Source organism: Habropoda laboriosa, unplaced genomic scaffold (genome assembly GCF_001263275.1).
Source record: "Habropoda laboriosa isolate 0110345459 unplaced genomic scaffold, ASM126327v1 scaffold295, whole genome shotgun sequence".
Classification (NCBI taxonomy): Eukaryota; Metazoa; Arthropoda; class Insecta; order Hymenoptera; family Apidae; genus Habropoda; species Habropoda laboriosa.
This window is the reverse complement of record NW_017100429.1, coordinates 184,682-201,569: the sequence shown is the minus strand read 5'-3', so window position 1 is coordinate 201,569 and position 16,888 is coordinate 184,682. Positions and strand designations below refer to the sequence as shown.

Here is a 16,888-nt window from a genome sequence, read left to right as displayed (position 1 = left end):
AATTAACACGAAGAACATTGAAAGGTGCCCGTGAGAGTTCCGCGAAGCGGAGATCGAATCAGCCAAGTGGATGGGGAGGAGGCCAGGCGGCTCGAGAAATTGAAACGAGGAGAGATTTAGAATGGAAAGAGACGCTGTAGGAAGAGCAGGCAAAAACCGACCGGTCAATGGACTCTGAGTCCGCGGTTTCTTGCTCTTTAACCGGCAGATTGTTTCAAAGCAGCCTTCTAACAATTTTTCCCAAACCAAACCCGAGAAATGTAGAATTTTAATGTCATGCAAAATTGCGTCTCTGTTTCATTTCTCAAACCTGAATGCTTGTATCATTCCTAAAATTAGCTAAATAAAAATTCTAAATCGTTCAAATCTTTCTTCACCTTCTCTTTCAAACTTCAACGCATCATGACATAAAAAAAAGTTACCAGAAAGCCTGTATCTTGAAAGACAAACATTGACAATTCTAAACTTGGCCTAATAAAGGTTTTTGAAAGAGAAGGATGACCAGAAGCGACGGTAAGACGGACTAGTAGGTAGCAGAGACGTCGCCAGTATCGGCAACTAAAAATAAAAGAGGATCCCGGTCGTTAAATGGGGCGGGGCGCGGTTGAAACATTACAGGAACGGCTTGACGAGGTTCGAGGCAACGTGGACGCACGAAATCTAGGCTTTTAACGAGAAGTGCAGACTTATTTGACGGCAAGGCGACTGCGGGGCGCCCGCAGGGCCGCATCGAGGCGTCGCGGCGCGAGGGTGTCGCCCCTATAAATAGCAGGCGACGCGGCACGATGCGGCCCTACAATCGTACGGCTATTTTCGACGGGCATCGACACTCGTTACAGTTCTCCAACCGCTCTACTCGCGACGACGTTTCCCTCGACGAATGTTCCTCCGCTTCATGGAACAAAGACACCGATGCTGTTTACCCCGCGAGCAACAAGAATCCGCCTCGGGTCCTCTCCGGTTCCGGTACATACACCCCAAAGACACTGATTCGTCCTGAAATGCGAATTCACTGGACTTTTGTGCGTGTATGAGAGATAAATAATCCGCGAAGTAAAGTGTTACGATTTTAAAGTGGTTTCCTCGGGTAAGAAGATTTTGAAGCAAGTGGACGAAGGTATACGTGATTCTGTTGGAGTGTACCAATGGTGTACACAATATTTTCCGGAGAATTTAGAGAATCTTAAATTAGTCAAAAATTCATACTTCCAATAACTCATGGTTAAAAATAATGAAAGAGTGATTTCGACTATTTTAAGAAAGAAATTTTCTTTGGAAATCTTAATTATCCTAGCTTATAGGTATTGGGTCAAAGTTGACTACTAATTCTATATATAACATTTTTCTAGAAAAAAAAAAAAAAAGAAACAAGATTACTCATTGGTACACCTAATAAATTCCCATGGCCCCGCTCCAAACGATCTGAACGAACAACCAAAGACTTCTTCCTCTCCATATTACAAGAGCGTCTACAATTAGGATGTGAAGCAGAAGCATTCAATTGATCACTTCTTCAGCGATTGTAATGGTCAGTCGGAAGAAACATATCGTTAGTGATCGATAGTATAACCCAAGAAGAGACTGTCGAGAATGTTCAGCTCGCTGAGACTGACCACCATGCGCTCGCACAAGAACCGTGCTAGACCAGGAAGCGTGGCCACCTCAGCGAGTTCAGATTCTGCCAGAGGCGATGAGATTTCTCCTCAGCCCTATCACACGCACAGTTTTCTGCTACTGGACGACCAAGATGGTCCCGTGTCCACTCCTTCTAGCGTCTCTTCGAAGGTTGCCCAGGTCAGAGTGGAACGTGAAGGAGGAAGCCTCGGCGTGACCCTCAGAGGAGGAGTTTCCAGGGCTTTGGTGGTCACTGGAGTGAAGTCTGACGGACCTGCCGCGAAAGAGGGAAGAGTCAGACCTGGAGACAGGCTATTGGCTGTAGATGATACTGAACTGAGGGGTCTGACCTTGGCTGAGGCCCAGAGAGCGCTCAGGAGGAGTTCTGATGCACCAGTGGCTTCTTTAACCATCGAGTATGATGTTGCTAATATGGAGGAAGCTCGGGCAGCCACTTCCGGTCCGTTGCTGGTACAACTAGAACGCGGACTCTCAGGTAATTGAATTTGAATTCAAATAATTGAACGTATGATATACGTACTACATAACAATCGTAGGAGAGCTAGGTCTGACGGTCAGAGAGACCCCGAACGGTGTCTACATTGAGAGTCTCCGACCAGCAAGCACCGCAGACCGTTGTGGCGCATTGCAACCTGGGGACAAACTCCTAGCTGTCGATGAAACACCTGTCCAGGACGCAGTAACTGCTGCCAAGCTGCTTAGAAACAACTTTGACTCTCGTATAGCCAGGCTACAGATCCTACCAAGGCCCCCAAGCGTCTCTCAGAGGACCGTGAAGAGAAGGGCGCAGCCACAGGCCCAGCAGACCTCCAGTCAGACTCTGCAGACCACAGAGAGCCTCACAGTGGTCCTCAGACCCGATCACAAGGGATTCGGCCTGGCTCTGAAACCTGCAGAGGACCGTCTGAACTACGTGGTAAATTTGTTAGAAGCTGGAGGCCCTGCAGAGCGCAGTGGAGTCCTTTTGCCTGGGGACAAAGTGCTCGCAATTAATCGTAGGATGCTGAGGGATCTGCAGCCGGCCGAGGTGACGGGGATTTTGGAAACTTCACAAATGGTGGATACTTCAGCTTCTAGTAACCATAATATTGACCCCTGAAGTTACCAAAGATACTAAAAATCATTTTTCTCTTATCAGATTGAACTAGTGACGGAGTATAAGGTCGGTGGACCGGTTGTACCGAGCTCAGGAGTGTTCACAGTAAGGGTGGCGAGGCCTATAGGCGGTCAGCCAGACGTAGGCCTAACAGTGAACGAGGACCTGATCATCACAGAGGTTCGTAAGGGATCTCTAGCCTACAGAACCGGCAGCCTGGCTCCTGGAGATAGGCTACTGGCCATAGACGGGCAAAAATTGGACCCTGGCGACCTCAGACAGGCTGCTCAACTGTTACATCGACCTGGAAGCTCGGTTATAGCGTTGACCGTGAGGAAACCAGATCCTACCTCAGAAACTAGGTAACTACATGGCTCGTAATTCTTATAAAGTTGAAATGGTGCAAGAGAATAGTGAAAAGTAAAGAAATTTCGGATTTTGACAGAGAATACTGCAAGGAGTCCAGCATAGGAAGCGACACGGTGCAACAGTATACTCCAGGAATTTTACGGCCAGCTAGGGAAAGCCTGCCAAGCGTGGATAGCGCTGTGGATTCTTGGGGTGAGCTTGGGGAAAACAGTGGAATGGGTCCGGAGATTCTGAGGCTTTGGGACACTGCTTCTGTGGACAGTGGTCAGCTGGAGCTGCCTATGCCTCCTTATCCTGGGTAAAGACAATAGAAAACTGCGGTGAAACTTGTTAAATGCTCTTTCTAATTTTTTACAATATTCATTTGGTCTTAATAAACCTAGAATCAAATTCTTCCACTCTTCTTTCAATCCTTCTTCTCGTTTTTAGACCACAGGAGTGCAGCAACAACCCAGACAGACCCCAGCAAATAGTTCACGTCTCCCTGCACAAGGATCCGGTTTACGAGGACTTTGGATTTTCAGTGTCTGATGGCTTGTACGAGCGTGGAGTCTATATAAACCGTCTCAGACCTGGAGGACCATGCGATGGTGTTCTAAGACCTTATGACAGAATACTGCGGGTGAACGACGCCAGTACCGAAGATTGTGATTGTTGCTTGGCAGTTCCACTGATTGCTGCAGCTGGTCCTCGTCTGGATCTAACTATAGCCAGACCTGTTTCTCCTCCTAATATCATAAAGACTCTGTAGAAGACGGGTTAAGTTAATACAGTGACTCGAGCAGTATATCAACGTGAAAAGTGGTGGATGAACATATCTCTGGTTCTATATTTTTGTACACACCTGTATTTTATTTATAAAAATAAATGTATAGATTGCTTTCAGCTAGAACATCTTCTCCTGCACACAGTTCACACACACTATACGCCTGCAAAACACGCCTTAACCCTCTACGAATTATTTCTAGAGAGGTATAATTGGTTTAACTAATACGGAGAGGCACTTGAGAGATCTACTGGCGGCAATTAGGGTATCTAAATTAAGCTGGACACCCAACAAGGATCAATCTAGATTTCTACAGTTCTTGGAACCTCTCTGTACACGTTTCATTAATTATACCTTTGTAATAATAAAGGCTAAAGAAGGTATTAGCTAGAAATGAAAATTCATTTCACCGGTGGTATAAGATTTAAAGAGTATTTGGGAGGACCTTCATAAAGGGTTAAAGTGTTTTATGTTCGCTTATTTATAAGAACCTATGGAGTTGATGAAATTGAACCGCGACACCTGAGCTAATAACTGAAGGAAGGTATTCAATTTAAAACCTAATCAATACTACGTGAATGCCGCTCGATATCGAGCACAGTACGGCTGAGACCGGTTTTGCTATCTATTCATCATTGTTTAATGGGACTACGTAGGAATGTTATCGATCTTATTACGCTTAGTCCTGACTCGTAACAACCTTAGACGCTAATTGACCCAGCAATCAGCCGTGAACAATGCTAACGTTTGTACAATCCCACCTTGCCAGCAGGTCGTAGAAGCGAGACTAACGCTGAACAAAGAATAATATCGCTTAAAATAATCTTTAAGTCGGAAACAGAAAAACCGAATACTAGGCGAGTTACACCTTTGTGCAGAATAATATTAATAAAATATATATGTATGTATATATAAATACTTTTGTCATCATATAAGTTTTGTTCTGTGTATATGTTCTAATATCCCTAGCAGAAAAAACTCATATGAATTTGTCAAGTGTGAAATGAGTCAACAATTCAGACTAGACAGCAAACAATTGCTTCTTTTTTTCAGTCCATCCATTCATCATGAAGGAACTACCACTGTCGCCGTTACGGTTCTTATCGTAATAATTGGGAAGAGTTATCTGATTTTCTTTCTCTAGTCTCTGATCATATTTTGCCTTGTTATAACACAGCACACCACATATGGCCATTGACATTCCTAATATGTTCAACCATGTCACTGGATTGCCAAGCACAAGCAAAGTTACTGCAATTACAAATATACGCTTGCTTGCACTGGCCACTGCATAAGTCAAGGGGGTAACAATGGACAGTACAGAAAAGGCTATGATGTTCTGGAGCCAGTTCAGCACACCATCCAGGAATAACAGGCCCAGTATATAATAGCTCAAGTCTATTGATCCACCAGTGTCTGGATCATATATTAATCTCCTCAAATCATATAGTAACCATATAGGGGAGAACAAGATCAATGCCAGGCGACCTAGAATGAGCAGAAGTCTCAGATGATGTATTCTTGTATCATGTAATACCTGAAAATGAACACAGAGTTAGGATTATGATTTTATAGATGTAGGTTCAATTTGAAATTAGAATACATACCTTCTTAGAATAAATATTTTGCAAGGAGAATGCCATGGTAGATGCTAAGGCACTCAACAAACCAATCATATTGAAGCTGAGCTCAGTAAGCGTGGCAACACCAACACCCAAGACAATAGGGACTAGGCTAAGATAGATCTTCCAAGTCTGCTTTTCCTTCAATATGATTCTTGACAGGAACACCGTGAAGAAGGGCATTGTAGCCTTCACTGGGACAGAGCCAATCTTCAGTTAATATATGAGATTTATGAAAGTAGAAATAAATAGTTATAAATACTCTTGTAAAGAATATAAAAATTTCATATTTTCACTGATTCCTATCAATAACAAATTATTCATTATCAAGCCAAAGTATCAGAAAAAAGCCCATACAAATAGAAAAACTCAAAAATGCTATTGTCAAGATTATAAACATTGAAATTTCTTTTTTCAATTATCAATTAATTGGTCGATCAATTAAAAGCTTTATCAACGTTATCGAGCGTCATCAGCAGACAGCATTAACGCTACCGCGTTAGTCGCGAAGGTCGCGTCATTTTATTTTTAAGCCGTACGCGTGCAATCCACGTGACTGTCAAAATATTATCTCATACCAGTATGAGCGTACGAGACGGGCACTTTCCAAATGCTGACGTGGCTGAATACGTTCGCGAGGAACTTGCCCAGGGCGAGTGGCACGATCAACCGTAAGTAATATCCCCAGGGGATGTTCGACGAGTACTTCCGTACGCCCCATAGATTGAAAAACGGGCCTGAATAGATGGTGATTGAAGTTAACTGGACCATGGTCACTGTCATCGGATAGGGAAACTCCGAGAGCAACATCTTGCCCACCACATTACTGCTGCTCGAGATCCCATACCAGAGCAGACAGAGAAACAATATGGTGGCCACTTCCCGGTTGTTCCGACGGTCATCCATGATTACACTTCTCCGCGTCCTCACTCCATACGTGTACACGACAGGTTCGCGCGGTACTCCTCAATACTCGGTATTCGCGGCCACCGCCACGGATGGAATTCGAGTACAGCTGGCATTTCTCTCTCCCTCTCTTCACACGGTCCCTCTCTCTTTGCGCAACACTTCGGTATAACACGTGGCGCACGCTTCGAACGATAATTAGTGTGTTACGATACTAATCTACGCTTGTCAAGGAACATATCTCGATATCTCGGATTTAAAGAATGCAATTTTTTTTTCTTATTGTTGATTAATCATTTTGTAGCGTGTCAAATAAGGCCTTGGAAGAGTTTTAACCTTAGGAACTAGTAATTGAAATAAAAAGAATGTATTTTCAGAAAAAACTATCGAATTTGGTTCATTACTTTGTTGGAAAAAATTTTTTAAATATTGCGTACTATTTTATATTCAAAGTTAATAGTAACTGTTATAAAAAATTAATTTTACTTTATTACCTTTCGTTTAATACGGTAATTCTTGTAACACTAAACTTTTATGAGGTTAAGCTCTTCCATTTAGAAATGAAGCTTATAAAGCTCTAAATATTTGATTCAATACAAAGTGGGTTACAAATTGTAATTAGGAAAGTTTCTGTATCTTCTCTAGGAAAAATCTAAATAAAAGAAAATGCTCATTAGATAAAACATTGTAACTATTCTTCGATAACAAGTAAATATTTGTTCAAGACTAACCAATTACTAAAATGCGTAATACCAACGATAAAGTAGTAAAATTCCCTAGGAGTGGTACCACCTTGTACACGTAGAATCTCTACGTAATAAAGCGTCGCAAATAAATTGTTTCGAATCTTAGTGTACTGTTACTTCCCGACCGCTAAAGGCAGGTATACAACGAAAAAGGGATCTTGCCCCAACTTCGGTCTAATGACTCTTACGTTAAAGAAGGAATGCAATGATATGTAGGAAAAGAAAAGACATTTAGTCTTGGAATCGTCTGATACAGTCATCAATGGAGCTGATGTAGACGACTCGTATTCTAAACGCCTAAACTATTGTTTCTTTTCTTCTTTCTTCTGAGTTCTGAAGTATGGACCTGGTGTTACCAACATGAAGTAGTAAAGGGTACATTAGTTTGGTTATAGGGAAAAAGCTGTAGGGGAAAAGCAAGTAGTATGGTAACATGATTTTTGAGAAGTTTGAAAATTTATACAATTTTTAGGTAATCACGAGATTTTTAGTATAAATTACGAATTCGTAAACAAATCATCCCTAAATGTTAGTGAGAAGTCTACCTTCATTTTGTAAGGAATTTTATTTAAATCGTACGTTCCCATAATCGATACCTCAGAATTTGCATATCGTAGGTTGCACAGGATATCTACTTAACACAAGACATTAAAAAAAATTGACTGTGCTTGCCAGAACAATTTGTTCAGAGCGACAGGTAGATTGCATTTTGACAATGTCTGGCATTGGATGAAAGTTCGCTTAGATAAGAATTTTTCTCAGTAGATTCTGATATAAAAAAGATGGTTCATTTTTATTGTCGAATTGAATTTCATGACTTGGGGGAATATAATTTTGTAAGGGCAATATGAACTGAATGCGTCGGTTCTGCAGTTTAAATGAGAGCGTGTTATGGGCTGTTAAGTTTTAGTTCTTCTTTGAGATTGTCAAAGAAAATGTTGAACAGTCTTTTGAGGATAACAGTAAAGATTTTCTGGGAATTAGCAGTGAAAGTATAAAAGTGTTCATCCTCTTCCAGGAGAATAACCTTGAAAACAAGATAGTCCTGCTTGCATCCTATCCCCAAAGAACTTTAGTTTGATGTTTTCACCACAATTCAATTCAGGATTCTTAGTAAGCTTGACTATTTATATCTCCTTTGAAATTGTAAACATAGAGCCAGGAGGGGGAGGGCCGCTAATTTGACCAGGTTATTACTCGCAAGCTTAGCATTGTTATCTGTTGGAACGTTTATTCCTGGATCCGTTCCGAATTCCAGAAGATTCCCTGGCCTAGACGGAACACGTTTATTTTGCTCAGTTTAATTCGTCCATGTCCTTGTTTTGTTTTTCAAAAAAGGACAGCACACTGTAACTATTGCTAACCGAAACCGTTACAGATATGTACATCCAGATTTGAATTAAAATCATTAAGTATTTATAAGGGTAATTTTATTACCCGTCACCGAATCTTTCGAATTTCCAGTATATTTGTTAGGTGTTGAAATACATATTATTTTCAATGGAAATATATCATTTCATCACATTTCCGATTTTTGAGGTGGGGTTCATGATACAGGAAGCTGTCTATAGCCCTCTTGGAAAGTACTCAACACCAAGTTCTTGACGATGATTCCGGGAAGCTACGTCCACTATTACCACATTTTTTTCCGACTCTGCTTCCTGGGGTTAACGCATGAGGTCTCTTAAGACTTGCGCAATTTTCGACCACTGTGGTCGAGAATTACGTTGTTGGAGAACAGGAAATCAGGGCGTGATCATACGTAGGGCCTTCTCATCCTCGGCCGGAACGTTGCTGGCGCTTGAGGTTAAAAATAATGTTAGGATACGTACGTATTGATTCACTATTAATTAAGAGAGACTGAAAGGACGTCTAATGTGATTGAAAAACTCAGAATAACGCACTGAAATTTTGTAAGTCTAACACGTGGTTAGACAGAAATATGCTTGGAGAGAACGCTCTTGAGAAACATTCGTACGCTGCGTTTGTTAGACATGAAGTGAAGTAAAACTGTCAGACGCCTGGACGATTGAAAATTGAAACTATTGTATATACATATATACAGGGTGCTTTAGAAATAGGTAGTTAAACTTGAGTGTCGTATTCTACCTTACCTAAAGATGGAAAAAGGTTATATAAACATAGATCCAAAAACTCTTCCTTTTCTAAACGCTTTTTTATTGAATGTTTAGATAGAAATTGATTTATTAAAGCATAAGCTGCGTTAAATATCAGGATGGAGGACTTACTCTACTACAATATTCACTTCTAACAGAAAAAAGTGGTAACAATACTCGTAATTCTACGAGTGACGAAGTTATGTAAAATTTCGAGGTGAACAAAAAGTGTTCATATCTCGAAAAGGAAGAGTCCCCGGACCTATGTCTATATGACCTTTTTTCATCCCTAGGGAGAGTAGAATACGATACCAAAGTTTGGCCACTTATTTCTGTAGTACCCTGTATAGAAATGAAGACTAGAGCGTGTACTTGCGAGAGAATTGAAAGTTTGAAAGATTCCGGTGAGTCATCTGGTGGCTATCGTCCAAACTACTCAGATGGGGAATTTAAGAGGTTCGCAAGTGCCCGCCTGCGAAGAAGCACAGGGACGTCACAGTACAATTTATAAATAAAAAAAACAAGAAACTCGCCAACAATTACCTACGAAAACTAGTAAAAACTTGCACCTCATTTTAGAATGAAAATGCTTTAAAGCATATTCATTACTTTGGGTCTATATTAAGTTTCACTTTCTTGTCCACTTATTACGAAATGTCAAAGGTTTCCTCTTTGCATGAGTTTACTTACTATTCTTTGAGAATCTAGCCCACGTAATTACATAAATCTTCAATTTTTTATGTAACACAACGATTATAGGAAGTAAACCAAAAGTCAGTCATTTTCCTGAACATTGAAGGTAAAACGAAGTTTTCGAGGCGCGAAGTAGGTGGCAGTGAATCTCGACAGAGGGATGTCCCGTTTTGTGTACACAAAGCGATGATTACAGTTATGTTTTTAAAATCGTGATCCTGCACTATTCTTAAATAAAGATCGATTCTGGTGGATCACATTAGTCTCTAGTTATGCATACGATAATGATTCTAACGAATCTCGAAATGATTTAATAGAAGACAAAGTAGCATTGCAAGGTTATCTGTGACTTGCTCTGTGACATATGACGTGCTCTGAGCATACAACTTAGAATGCGATATATGAACTAGATTTCAATTAACCCACAGTTTCAAGTCCAAACTGATGTGTTTGCACTTTTTAATATACAAAATTCTATACCTGTTAATGACGACTCTTTAAAAGATTTAAAATGGATCCTTTGACTGCACCACCTTGCAAGAAGTATAAAAGGTTAAGTAATATTGACTTACCTATCATAGAATGCAAGAGAGAATTCAATTTGCCTCATAAATTTCCCAGTATGATAAAGCCAGCAACTTGCAATTATGTATTTAAGATCAATCAAATGGTTACTAACAATAAGGCAGGTGTGCCTGGTAGTTCAATGGATTTAAAGAATAGAAAGACACTAGCTATAAATGATATAAAGAAATTGAGGCTAAAAGCAAGAGATGGTAAAGATTTGGGTGAAGTTAAAGTACAATTTTTAGCTCCAAATGATGGCTTAAATGGTCAGAAAATTATCTATAATAAGCAAACTGTAAATCATAAGATAGATCAGCCTATGAAATTTTCTATAGTTCAGCCAAATGAATTGTTGAGTTCTTCAGGATCTAAAAATGATGTTACAGGACAGTTAGTTCTGAAATCAGTTTCTTCTAATGATTTGTCTGCAGTTATTAACAGCAGGCCAATTGAAACACATGTTAAAGGTAAGAAATTATTCCAAAAGCATTGTTTTTTAGCCCAAGTGAATAAGGCAATTCAAAAGAAGAAAGTATTAATGATGGGTGAAAATGAATATAAGGAGGTACATAATACTGAAGCCATTCCACAGGATGGCAAGTTAGAAAAGAATAATTTATCATCTGCAAATGATAAGAAGAATAAAACTTTAATAATGAAAAAAAAACCTGTATCAAGCAATGAGAAGAAGATCCAAACTGAAGCAAAATCATCAAACAGTAAAAATTCAAATTCTACCAAACATTGGCATTTGGCCAAATCGAAGTTTCCTGTGGTGAGATGTGAAAAGTTAATGATTTCCAAAAATAAAGTTGATGTTAATAAAATCAGTGTACCTTCTGCAAAGGTAAATAACAAAAACCAAAATTCTAATTCAGATGTACAAATTACTGTAACAAAAGAGAATGCTAAATCAAGTATCAATCTGTGTTGTACAAAACCTAGTGATAGTAAAAAGCATAATGTAACTACTTCAGCAAATATGGTGAACTCTATACAAAAAAAACTTAATAATACAATTGATGATACAGATGATGACAGTGTTATAATTATATGTGATAACAGTGTAAATACAAAAAAAGATTCTAACAGTGAACAAGGCAAAACCTCTACTTCTTTACCATCAAGCATTAAAACTGCAGATAATAAAAATCAAAGTATATCTAATGAGGTAGATAACAAGCAAATTCCTTGTCAAAACAAGGTAATACATAACAAGCAAGTTCCTTGTCAAAACAATGTAATGCATGATAATGAAGATATACAAAATAAAGATCTAAATTATGAAAATGATAGTGACAAAAATAAAGCTCAAAAGACTGCTAATAATATACTCAGGGAGGACAAATTAATGGAGCATTGGAATGTAATTAAAGAGGCATTGACTAGTGTGACAGATGAAGAGCTTAGAGCCAAAGCTTTGCAAGCCCTTACAGAGTGTGGAATAGGCATTGCGAAAAAGGTTCCAGTTATCCCACCTGAGCAATTAAAAACAGTTCATGACTCTCAGATTCAAACTGATGTATTTGGACTTCTTGATACAGAAAATTTTGTATTAGTGAACAAAGACACTCCTATCTTAGAAAGAATACAGCAAACAGAGCGTTCAACAATTACTCCTCCTGTTGTTCATTTTGAAACTGAAACACAAACAGAACCACAAATAGAAATACAAATGAAACCAAATATACAGCTCACAAGTAGATTAAATGATCCCATTAACAATATAGATTTATACCCAATGTGGGCTTCAGTACCCATGGAGGATACAATTGACATAGATAATTTTTTCAATGAACAATTTGTCAACAATACAGCTGTGGATAAAGTAAAAAAGGTATTGTCAACACCATGTTCCCTGTACAAGAAGGTTGCCACACAATTAGAAAAGGATTACGAAGGAATGCAGCAGTTCAATGAGAATGGAATGTTGAACATACATACAGCAGTGGTAAACAACCAGCTGCATGAAGTGCAAAGACTATTGCTGGTATTACAAGCTTCAAAAACAGACATTGACGTGTTAACAGCAAATGGAATGGTAAATTTATACTTGTTAAATGTAATATAAAAAGGAAAGGTTAAATTATAGAGAGAATCAAACTTCTTTTTAGACATCTTTGGAACTAGCAATTCAATCAGATGCATCTGAAAGCATATTGAAGGTGTTACTAGAAGCAGGAGCAAAACCACTGTTCCCAGAGCTCTTACATGAATCTGCTGTAATTTTAGCTAGCAAACTATCATCCCCATTCTTATCAATTCTTTTAAATTATGTGACAAACAGTAAGCTACTTGACCAAGTGGATTCATTTGGTAAGTATTAAAAAATGAAAGTAACAGAAATACTTGAATTTGTTTGTTTTTATATTAATTTACCAATACATATATTTCTTAGGATTTGCTCCTTTGCATTACTGTACATTAAAATGCAATACGAATGGTGTGAAAGCTTTAATAAAGGCTGGTGCAGATGTAAATCTCAGGGATAATCGTTCAGGGAGAACGCCACTCTTTCATGCCCTTGAAAATAATTACACAGAAATTGCACAAATATTATTACAAAATGATGCTATTGCAAATTTATTGAATTATTCTGGTCAGTCTGTTCTGAGCCTAGTGGACATGACAAAAAATCTTTCATTGAAAACACTAAAACAAATAATGTCTTAGCCTTCTTTGAGCATCACACAGTAATATTATAATTCAGACATCACAATTATTCTTGTAATGTTAGATTAAGAATTATTGCAAAAATCATAGTGCATTTAACACGTTTACGGCGGATGTACGTACATGACTGTCCCATCGGGTGTACCACTAGTGGTACAAACAGATTTAATCACTTTTATCGGTCTATTTGTTAATAAAATTAATAAAACTTCTATAAATTGATCGAATCTAGCTAGTTGCATGAATTTGAATAAAAAAAGAACCACCATGGAACAACAAAGGTACAATAAAAGAAAAATTTTCTACTGAGCTTAATAATAATCTAGCCGTAACTTTGAAGGAAATAACAATGACTGTTTTTGTTTTGAATGTCATATTAACAAAAAATAATATCCAGGTTAGCTATATAACATCATGCGATTGAATTCAAATCAGTGCCGCCTGGTGGAAAACAGTACAAATAATAGAGCCACCCGACAGCGAGTCATACGAATTACGTCCTCGTCGTGAACGTGTCAATGTACGCTACTTTAATAGATTTATAGAGTTAGAATTAGAGTTGTAATTTGGTGCTTTTTGAAAGTCTTCAAATTATTTCTTTCTAAAGATTACTGATATTAATTGTTTCATTATCATTATTTAGTTTTAAAAATAAAATATTGATAATATTATTACTGATTATTGCAATTATCTATTTACCGAATCTTCTATTATATGCTGCTATAAATGAGATTTAATAAATATATCAGATGACTTAACATTTTTTTATAAGAATCAATAGTTGAAAATGTGTAATGTAGAAAACATAAATTAAGATTGTAAATTATGTAATTTTCATACATAAGTAACTAACAATTGTTCAATAATGTTAAAAGATTGATACATCAGTCATTAATCACATTTCTCTTTGTTATATATGACGTGTATTTGAATAAATAATATATATATCTGAAGATTTTTAAAATATTTGTAGTGAATTTCATTTTCTATTCTTTGGATACTTTTACGAATTAAATTAAAGTAAATTATAATATTAACTTTTCCGCTTTAGATTTAAAAGAACCGTTAAATTTGTAAACCTAAGGCTGCTTCACAATGCAGCTTGATCAGCAAGAGAAAACATTTGAAAATTCGAGTTGATGCATCTCATGCACTTTTCAATCTATGGTTGTACACCTGTTACAAAATGTCCATCAGTTTTACGAAGGAAGCTATCATTATTTTGTGAAGGTTAAAATCTATTAATTTTATCTTTAAAAGCTTGACATTTCTGTTTTATTCTCATGGATCTGGGAAGCAGACGGAAAAGTTCCGACAAAAGGTCCGTTTCTTTAAAATTCTCCTTGTAATATGCAAAGTGTATCGCACAGCTTTGTTGCAATATTCTTTTGTTAATTCACTTTTAAATAATTCGTAATATCATAATCATAATTCATACAAAAGTTTCTTAAATGCTTTGCCGTAAACTTATTTCCAATTTACAATGTTAATAACAATTTGGTTATTGCGCACAGTTTTGATACAGACGACGACTCTGATTATGCCATGATAAAACGCATTAAAATGGAACCGGAAGCTATATTGTCTCAGGAAGATGATATAATGGCACAGTTGCAACAAGAAAGTTCTGATTTAGAAGTGGAGCCAAGCTTTGCTTTGGAAGGTTCTGCAAATGGTGAAGATTGCAATGAGGGTGTTTTGATGCAACATATGGACATCAGAGAGCCTCTATCTACCCTAAGGAATTTATTGGAACAAAGACTTGGAGTAGAATTAACAGACTATTCATTTTGGCTACAAGATGCACAAATGGTAACCATTGCAGCAGAAGAATGTAAACATTCAAAGAAGCTTGGTAACAAATATTCCTTTATTTCTAATATTTCTTCAGCTAGAGAGTCACAAGAACTTGGTCGACCAATGTGTGCAAGGAGAAGGACTGGTTCAAGTGAATGTTCAGATAAAAGCAACACAGAGAAGAATAAATATAGTGGATGTTCTAAAGCCTGCAGAGGATTATATAGAGTTGGCAGAAAATAATGGTATATATTAAAATTTGTACCATTAATAGTATTTTATGATTCCATTCAATATACATACTTTAATCTTCAGCATCCACACCAAGTAATGAAGACAGCAAACGAAATGTTATAAGATGGATGGTTGATCCACAGTACAAAAAAGAACAGGTACAATATTAAGTTTATTTAAACATCAAAGTTAATGTTATACACCCATTGTACACCTGCATGTATTATACAGGAACGGTTAAAAATTCCAGCCGACCCTAAGGAATGGACACAAACACATGTGAAACATTGGCTTCAGTGGGCAGTCAGACAATTTAATCTCGCCTCCGTGAGGCTAGCCGATTGGAACATCACTGGTCACCAATTGTGCAATCTAACCCTGGAGGAATTCCAGGCTAAAGTGCCTTTGGACCCAGGAGAAGTGTTCTGGACTCACTTGGAGTTGCTCCGCAAGTGTAAATTTGTCGGTATGTATATTTATTATAAAGATTTCTTCTTAAATCATTCTTTGGTATTTCACTTAATATTATTACTTCATAGCTGTTGTACAGAAAGATGCTTCAGCATCACCCACGGAAAACATTATGGACAAATCTATCAAAATTCGTAGTCAGAAGGCCACGAAACCTAGGCCAGTGGTGAATCAGCAGGCAAGAGTGGTCAGTGTTCCTTTGGAGAACATAGACAGCACTCCGATCACTATAGCGACCTCCAGTCGTTCAGTCAATAGCGGCCAGATACAATTGTGGCAATTTTTACTGGAATTGTTAACCGATCGCGAGCATAGGGGTGCCATTCAATGGGTAGGAACTGAGGGAGAGTTCAAATTAAATCAACCAGAGGCTGTGGCACAACTCTGGGGAGCGCGCAAGAACAAACCTTCGATGAATTATGAAAAATTGAGCCGCGCGTTGCGTTACTATTACGATGGAGACATGATTTCGAAGGTTCACGGGAAACGATTCGTCTACAAGTTCGTCTGTGATTTAAAGCAGGTTCTAGGATATTCTGCAGCGGAGTTGAGCAAATTGGTGGAGGAAGGCAGAAGATATTTCTGATGGAGCGTTACTTTTTTATCGTTATCGCACTTCTCACGCGTTTTTCATCAAACATTGTACATATTGAGGGGAGTATCGGTTATTGTCCAGATAATCGAGCGTACATCGAAATACAAAGATTAATACAGAGATTGATATTTATTTATTCCTTGAATTAAATACACTCTTGCTAGGGAACCACACACCATAAATGTATATCCTTAACGTACTTGCATTAGCAGACATTAACATTTTGGCGTGCAGTTCTTGGAATTCAGAAACTGAAATGCATCTACAGAAAATATTTCCAAGCATTTTTTAACGTGAATATATAATCATATTTTACAAACAATTTTTTTTTTACAAAATATGTTGTTCCATTACAGTATAGTGAAACGTTATATATTCACAAGGGAAACTCCATTATAATTTTCCAAGATGCACCATGCAGTAGAGACCTTCGAATGTCAAGCGTCGACGTTTCCGGCCGTTTTCTATCTCTGATGACTAGGACTGACTTTTGATCGACAAAAGGCAGCATTCATCGCCAATACCAGAGAATCTAGCCTGTGAGATATCGGTCGCGACGTCACAAGTTAGGGTCTCAGGGGACCGGCGACCCGGCAGGCTT

The 16,888-nt window shown here is 38.1% G+C and overlaps 4 protein-coding genes across 4 annotated transcripts; 3 read left to right on the top strand and 1 right to left on the bottom strand.

Annotated features, from left to right (window-relative positions):
• The first annotated feature begins 804 nt into the window (after positions 1–804).
• On the top strand, positions 805–4,603 carry LOC108575691 (glutamate receptor-interacting protein 2-like). Its single transcript, XM_017938560.1, has 6 exons — positions 805–1,117; positions 1,350–2,110; positions 2,172–2,692; positions 2,774–3,093; positions 3,177–3,398; positions 3,530–4,603. Exons 2-6 carry the CDS (start codon positions 1,591–1,593, stop codon positions 3,849–3,851), a joined length of 1,905 nt encoding a protein of 634 aa, XP_017794049.1. The 5' UTR covers positions 805–1,117; positions 1,350–1,590; the 3' UTR covers positions 3,852–4,603.
• A 284-nt stretch (positions 4,604–4,887) lies between these two features.
• Positions 4,888–6,934, bottom strand: LOC108575708 (solute carrier family 35 member E1 homolog). Its single transcript, XM_017938587.1, has 4 exons — positions 6,889–6,934; positions 6,067–6,579; positions 5,474–5,682; positions 4,888–5,403 (listed from the first exon to the last, which is right to left on the bottom strand). The coding sequence occupies exons 2-4, from the start codon at positions 6,392–6,394 to the stop codon at positions 4,888–4,890; spliced, it is 1,053 nt and encodes a 350-aa protein (XP_017794076.1). The 5' UTR covers positions 6,395–6,579; positions 6,889–6,934.
• A 3,347-nt stretch (positions 6,935–10,281) lies between these two features.
• LOC108575638 lies at positions 10,282–13,190 on the top strand. The gene is made up of 3 exons (XM_017938478.1): positions 10,282–12,558; positions 12,632–12,833; positions 12,916–13,190. The coding sequence occupies exons 1-3, from the start codon at positions 10,462–10,464 to the stop codon at positions 13,188–13,190; spliced, it is 2,574 nt and encodes an 857-aa protein (XP_017793967.1). The 5' UTR covers positions 10,282–10,461.
• Positions 13,191–14,370: 1,180 nt separating this feature from the next.
• LOC108575712 (DNA-binding protein Ets97D-like) lies at positions 14,371–16,343 on the top strand. The gene is made up of 6 exons (XM_017938592.1): positions 14,371–14,511; positions 14,705–15,002; positions 15,082–15,232; positions 15,303–15,379; positions 15,453–15,687; positions 15,761–16,343. Exons 1-6 carry the CDS (start codon positions 14,474–14,476, stop codon positions 16,276–16,278), a joined length of 1,317 nt encoding a protein of 438 aa, XP_017794081.1. The 5' UTR covers positions 14,371–14,473; the 3' UTR covers positions 16,279–16,343.
• The last annotated feature ends 545 nt before the right edge of the window (positions 16,344–16,888 follow it).

What these genes read in the sequence shown, in the direction of transcription:
- LOC108575691 (XM_017938560.1), top strand. Translation starts at nt 1,591, where the DNA reads ATGTTCAGCTCGCTGAGACTGACCACCATGCGCTCGCACAAGAACCGT. An exon ending in TTTTGGAAACTTCACAAATG is followed by an intron (nt 2,693 to 2,773) that starts GTGGATACTTCA and finishes TTCTCTTATCAG; the next exon opens with ATTGAACTAGTGACGGAGTA. An exon ending in CCTATGCCTCCTTATCCTGG is followed by an intron (nt 3,399 to 3,529) that starts GTAAAGACAATA and finishes TCTCGTTTTTAG; the next exon opens with ACCACAGGAGTGCAGCAACA.
- LOC108575708 (XM_017938587.1), bottom strand. Translation starts at nt 6,394, where the DNA reads ATGGATGACCGTCGGAACAACCGGGAAGTGGCCACCATATTGTTTCTC. An exon ending in CGTCTCGTACGCTCATACTG is followed by an intron (nt 5,683 to 6,066) that starts GTATGAGATAAT and finishes GCTCTGTCCCAG; the next exon opens with TGAAGGCTACAATGCCCTTC. An exon ending in AAAATATTTATTCTAAGAAG is followed by an intron (nt 5,404 to 5,473) that starts GTATGTATTCTA and finishes GTTCATTTTCAG; the next exon opens with GTATTACATGATACAAGAAT.
- LOC108575638 (XM_017938478.1), top strand. Translation starts at nt 10,462, where the DNA reads ATGGATCCTTTGACTGCACCACCTTGCAAGAAGTATAAAAGGTTAAGT. An exon ending in TGTTAACAGCAAATGGAATG is followed by an intron (nt 12,559 to 12,631) that starts GTAAATTTATAC and finishes ACTTCTTTTTAG; the next exon opens with ACATCTTTGGAACTAGCAAT. An exon ending in TGACCAAGTGGATTCATTTG is followed by an intron (nt 12,834 to 12,915) that starts GTAAGTATTAAA and finishes TATATTTCTTAG; the next exon opens with GATTTGCTCCTTTGCATTAC.
- LOC108575712 (XM_017938592.1), top strand. Translation starts at nt 14,474, where the DNA reads ATGGATCTGGGAAGCAGACGGAAAAGTTCCGACAAAAG. An exon ending in AGAGTTGGCAGAAAATAATG is followed by an intron (nt 15,233 to 15,302) that starts GTATATATTAAA and finishes TTTAATCTTCAG; the next exon opens with CATCCACACCAAGTAATGAA. An exon ending in CACAGTACAAAAAAGAACAG is followed by an intron (nt 15,380 to 15,452) that starts GTACAATATTAA and finishes TGTATTATACAG; the next exon opens with GAACGGTTAAAAATTCCAGC.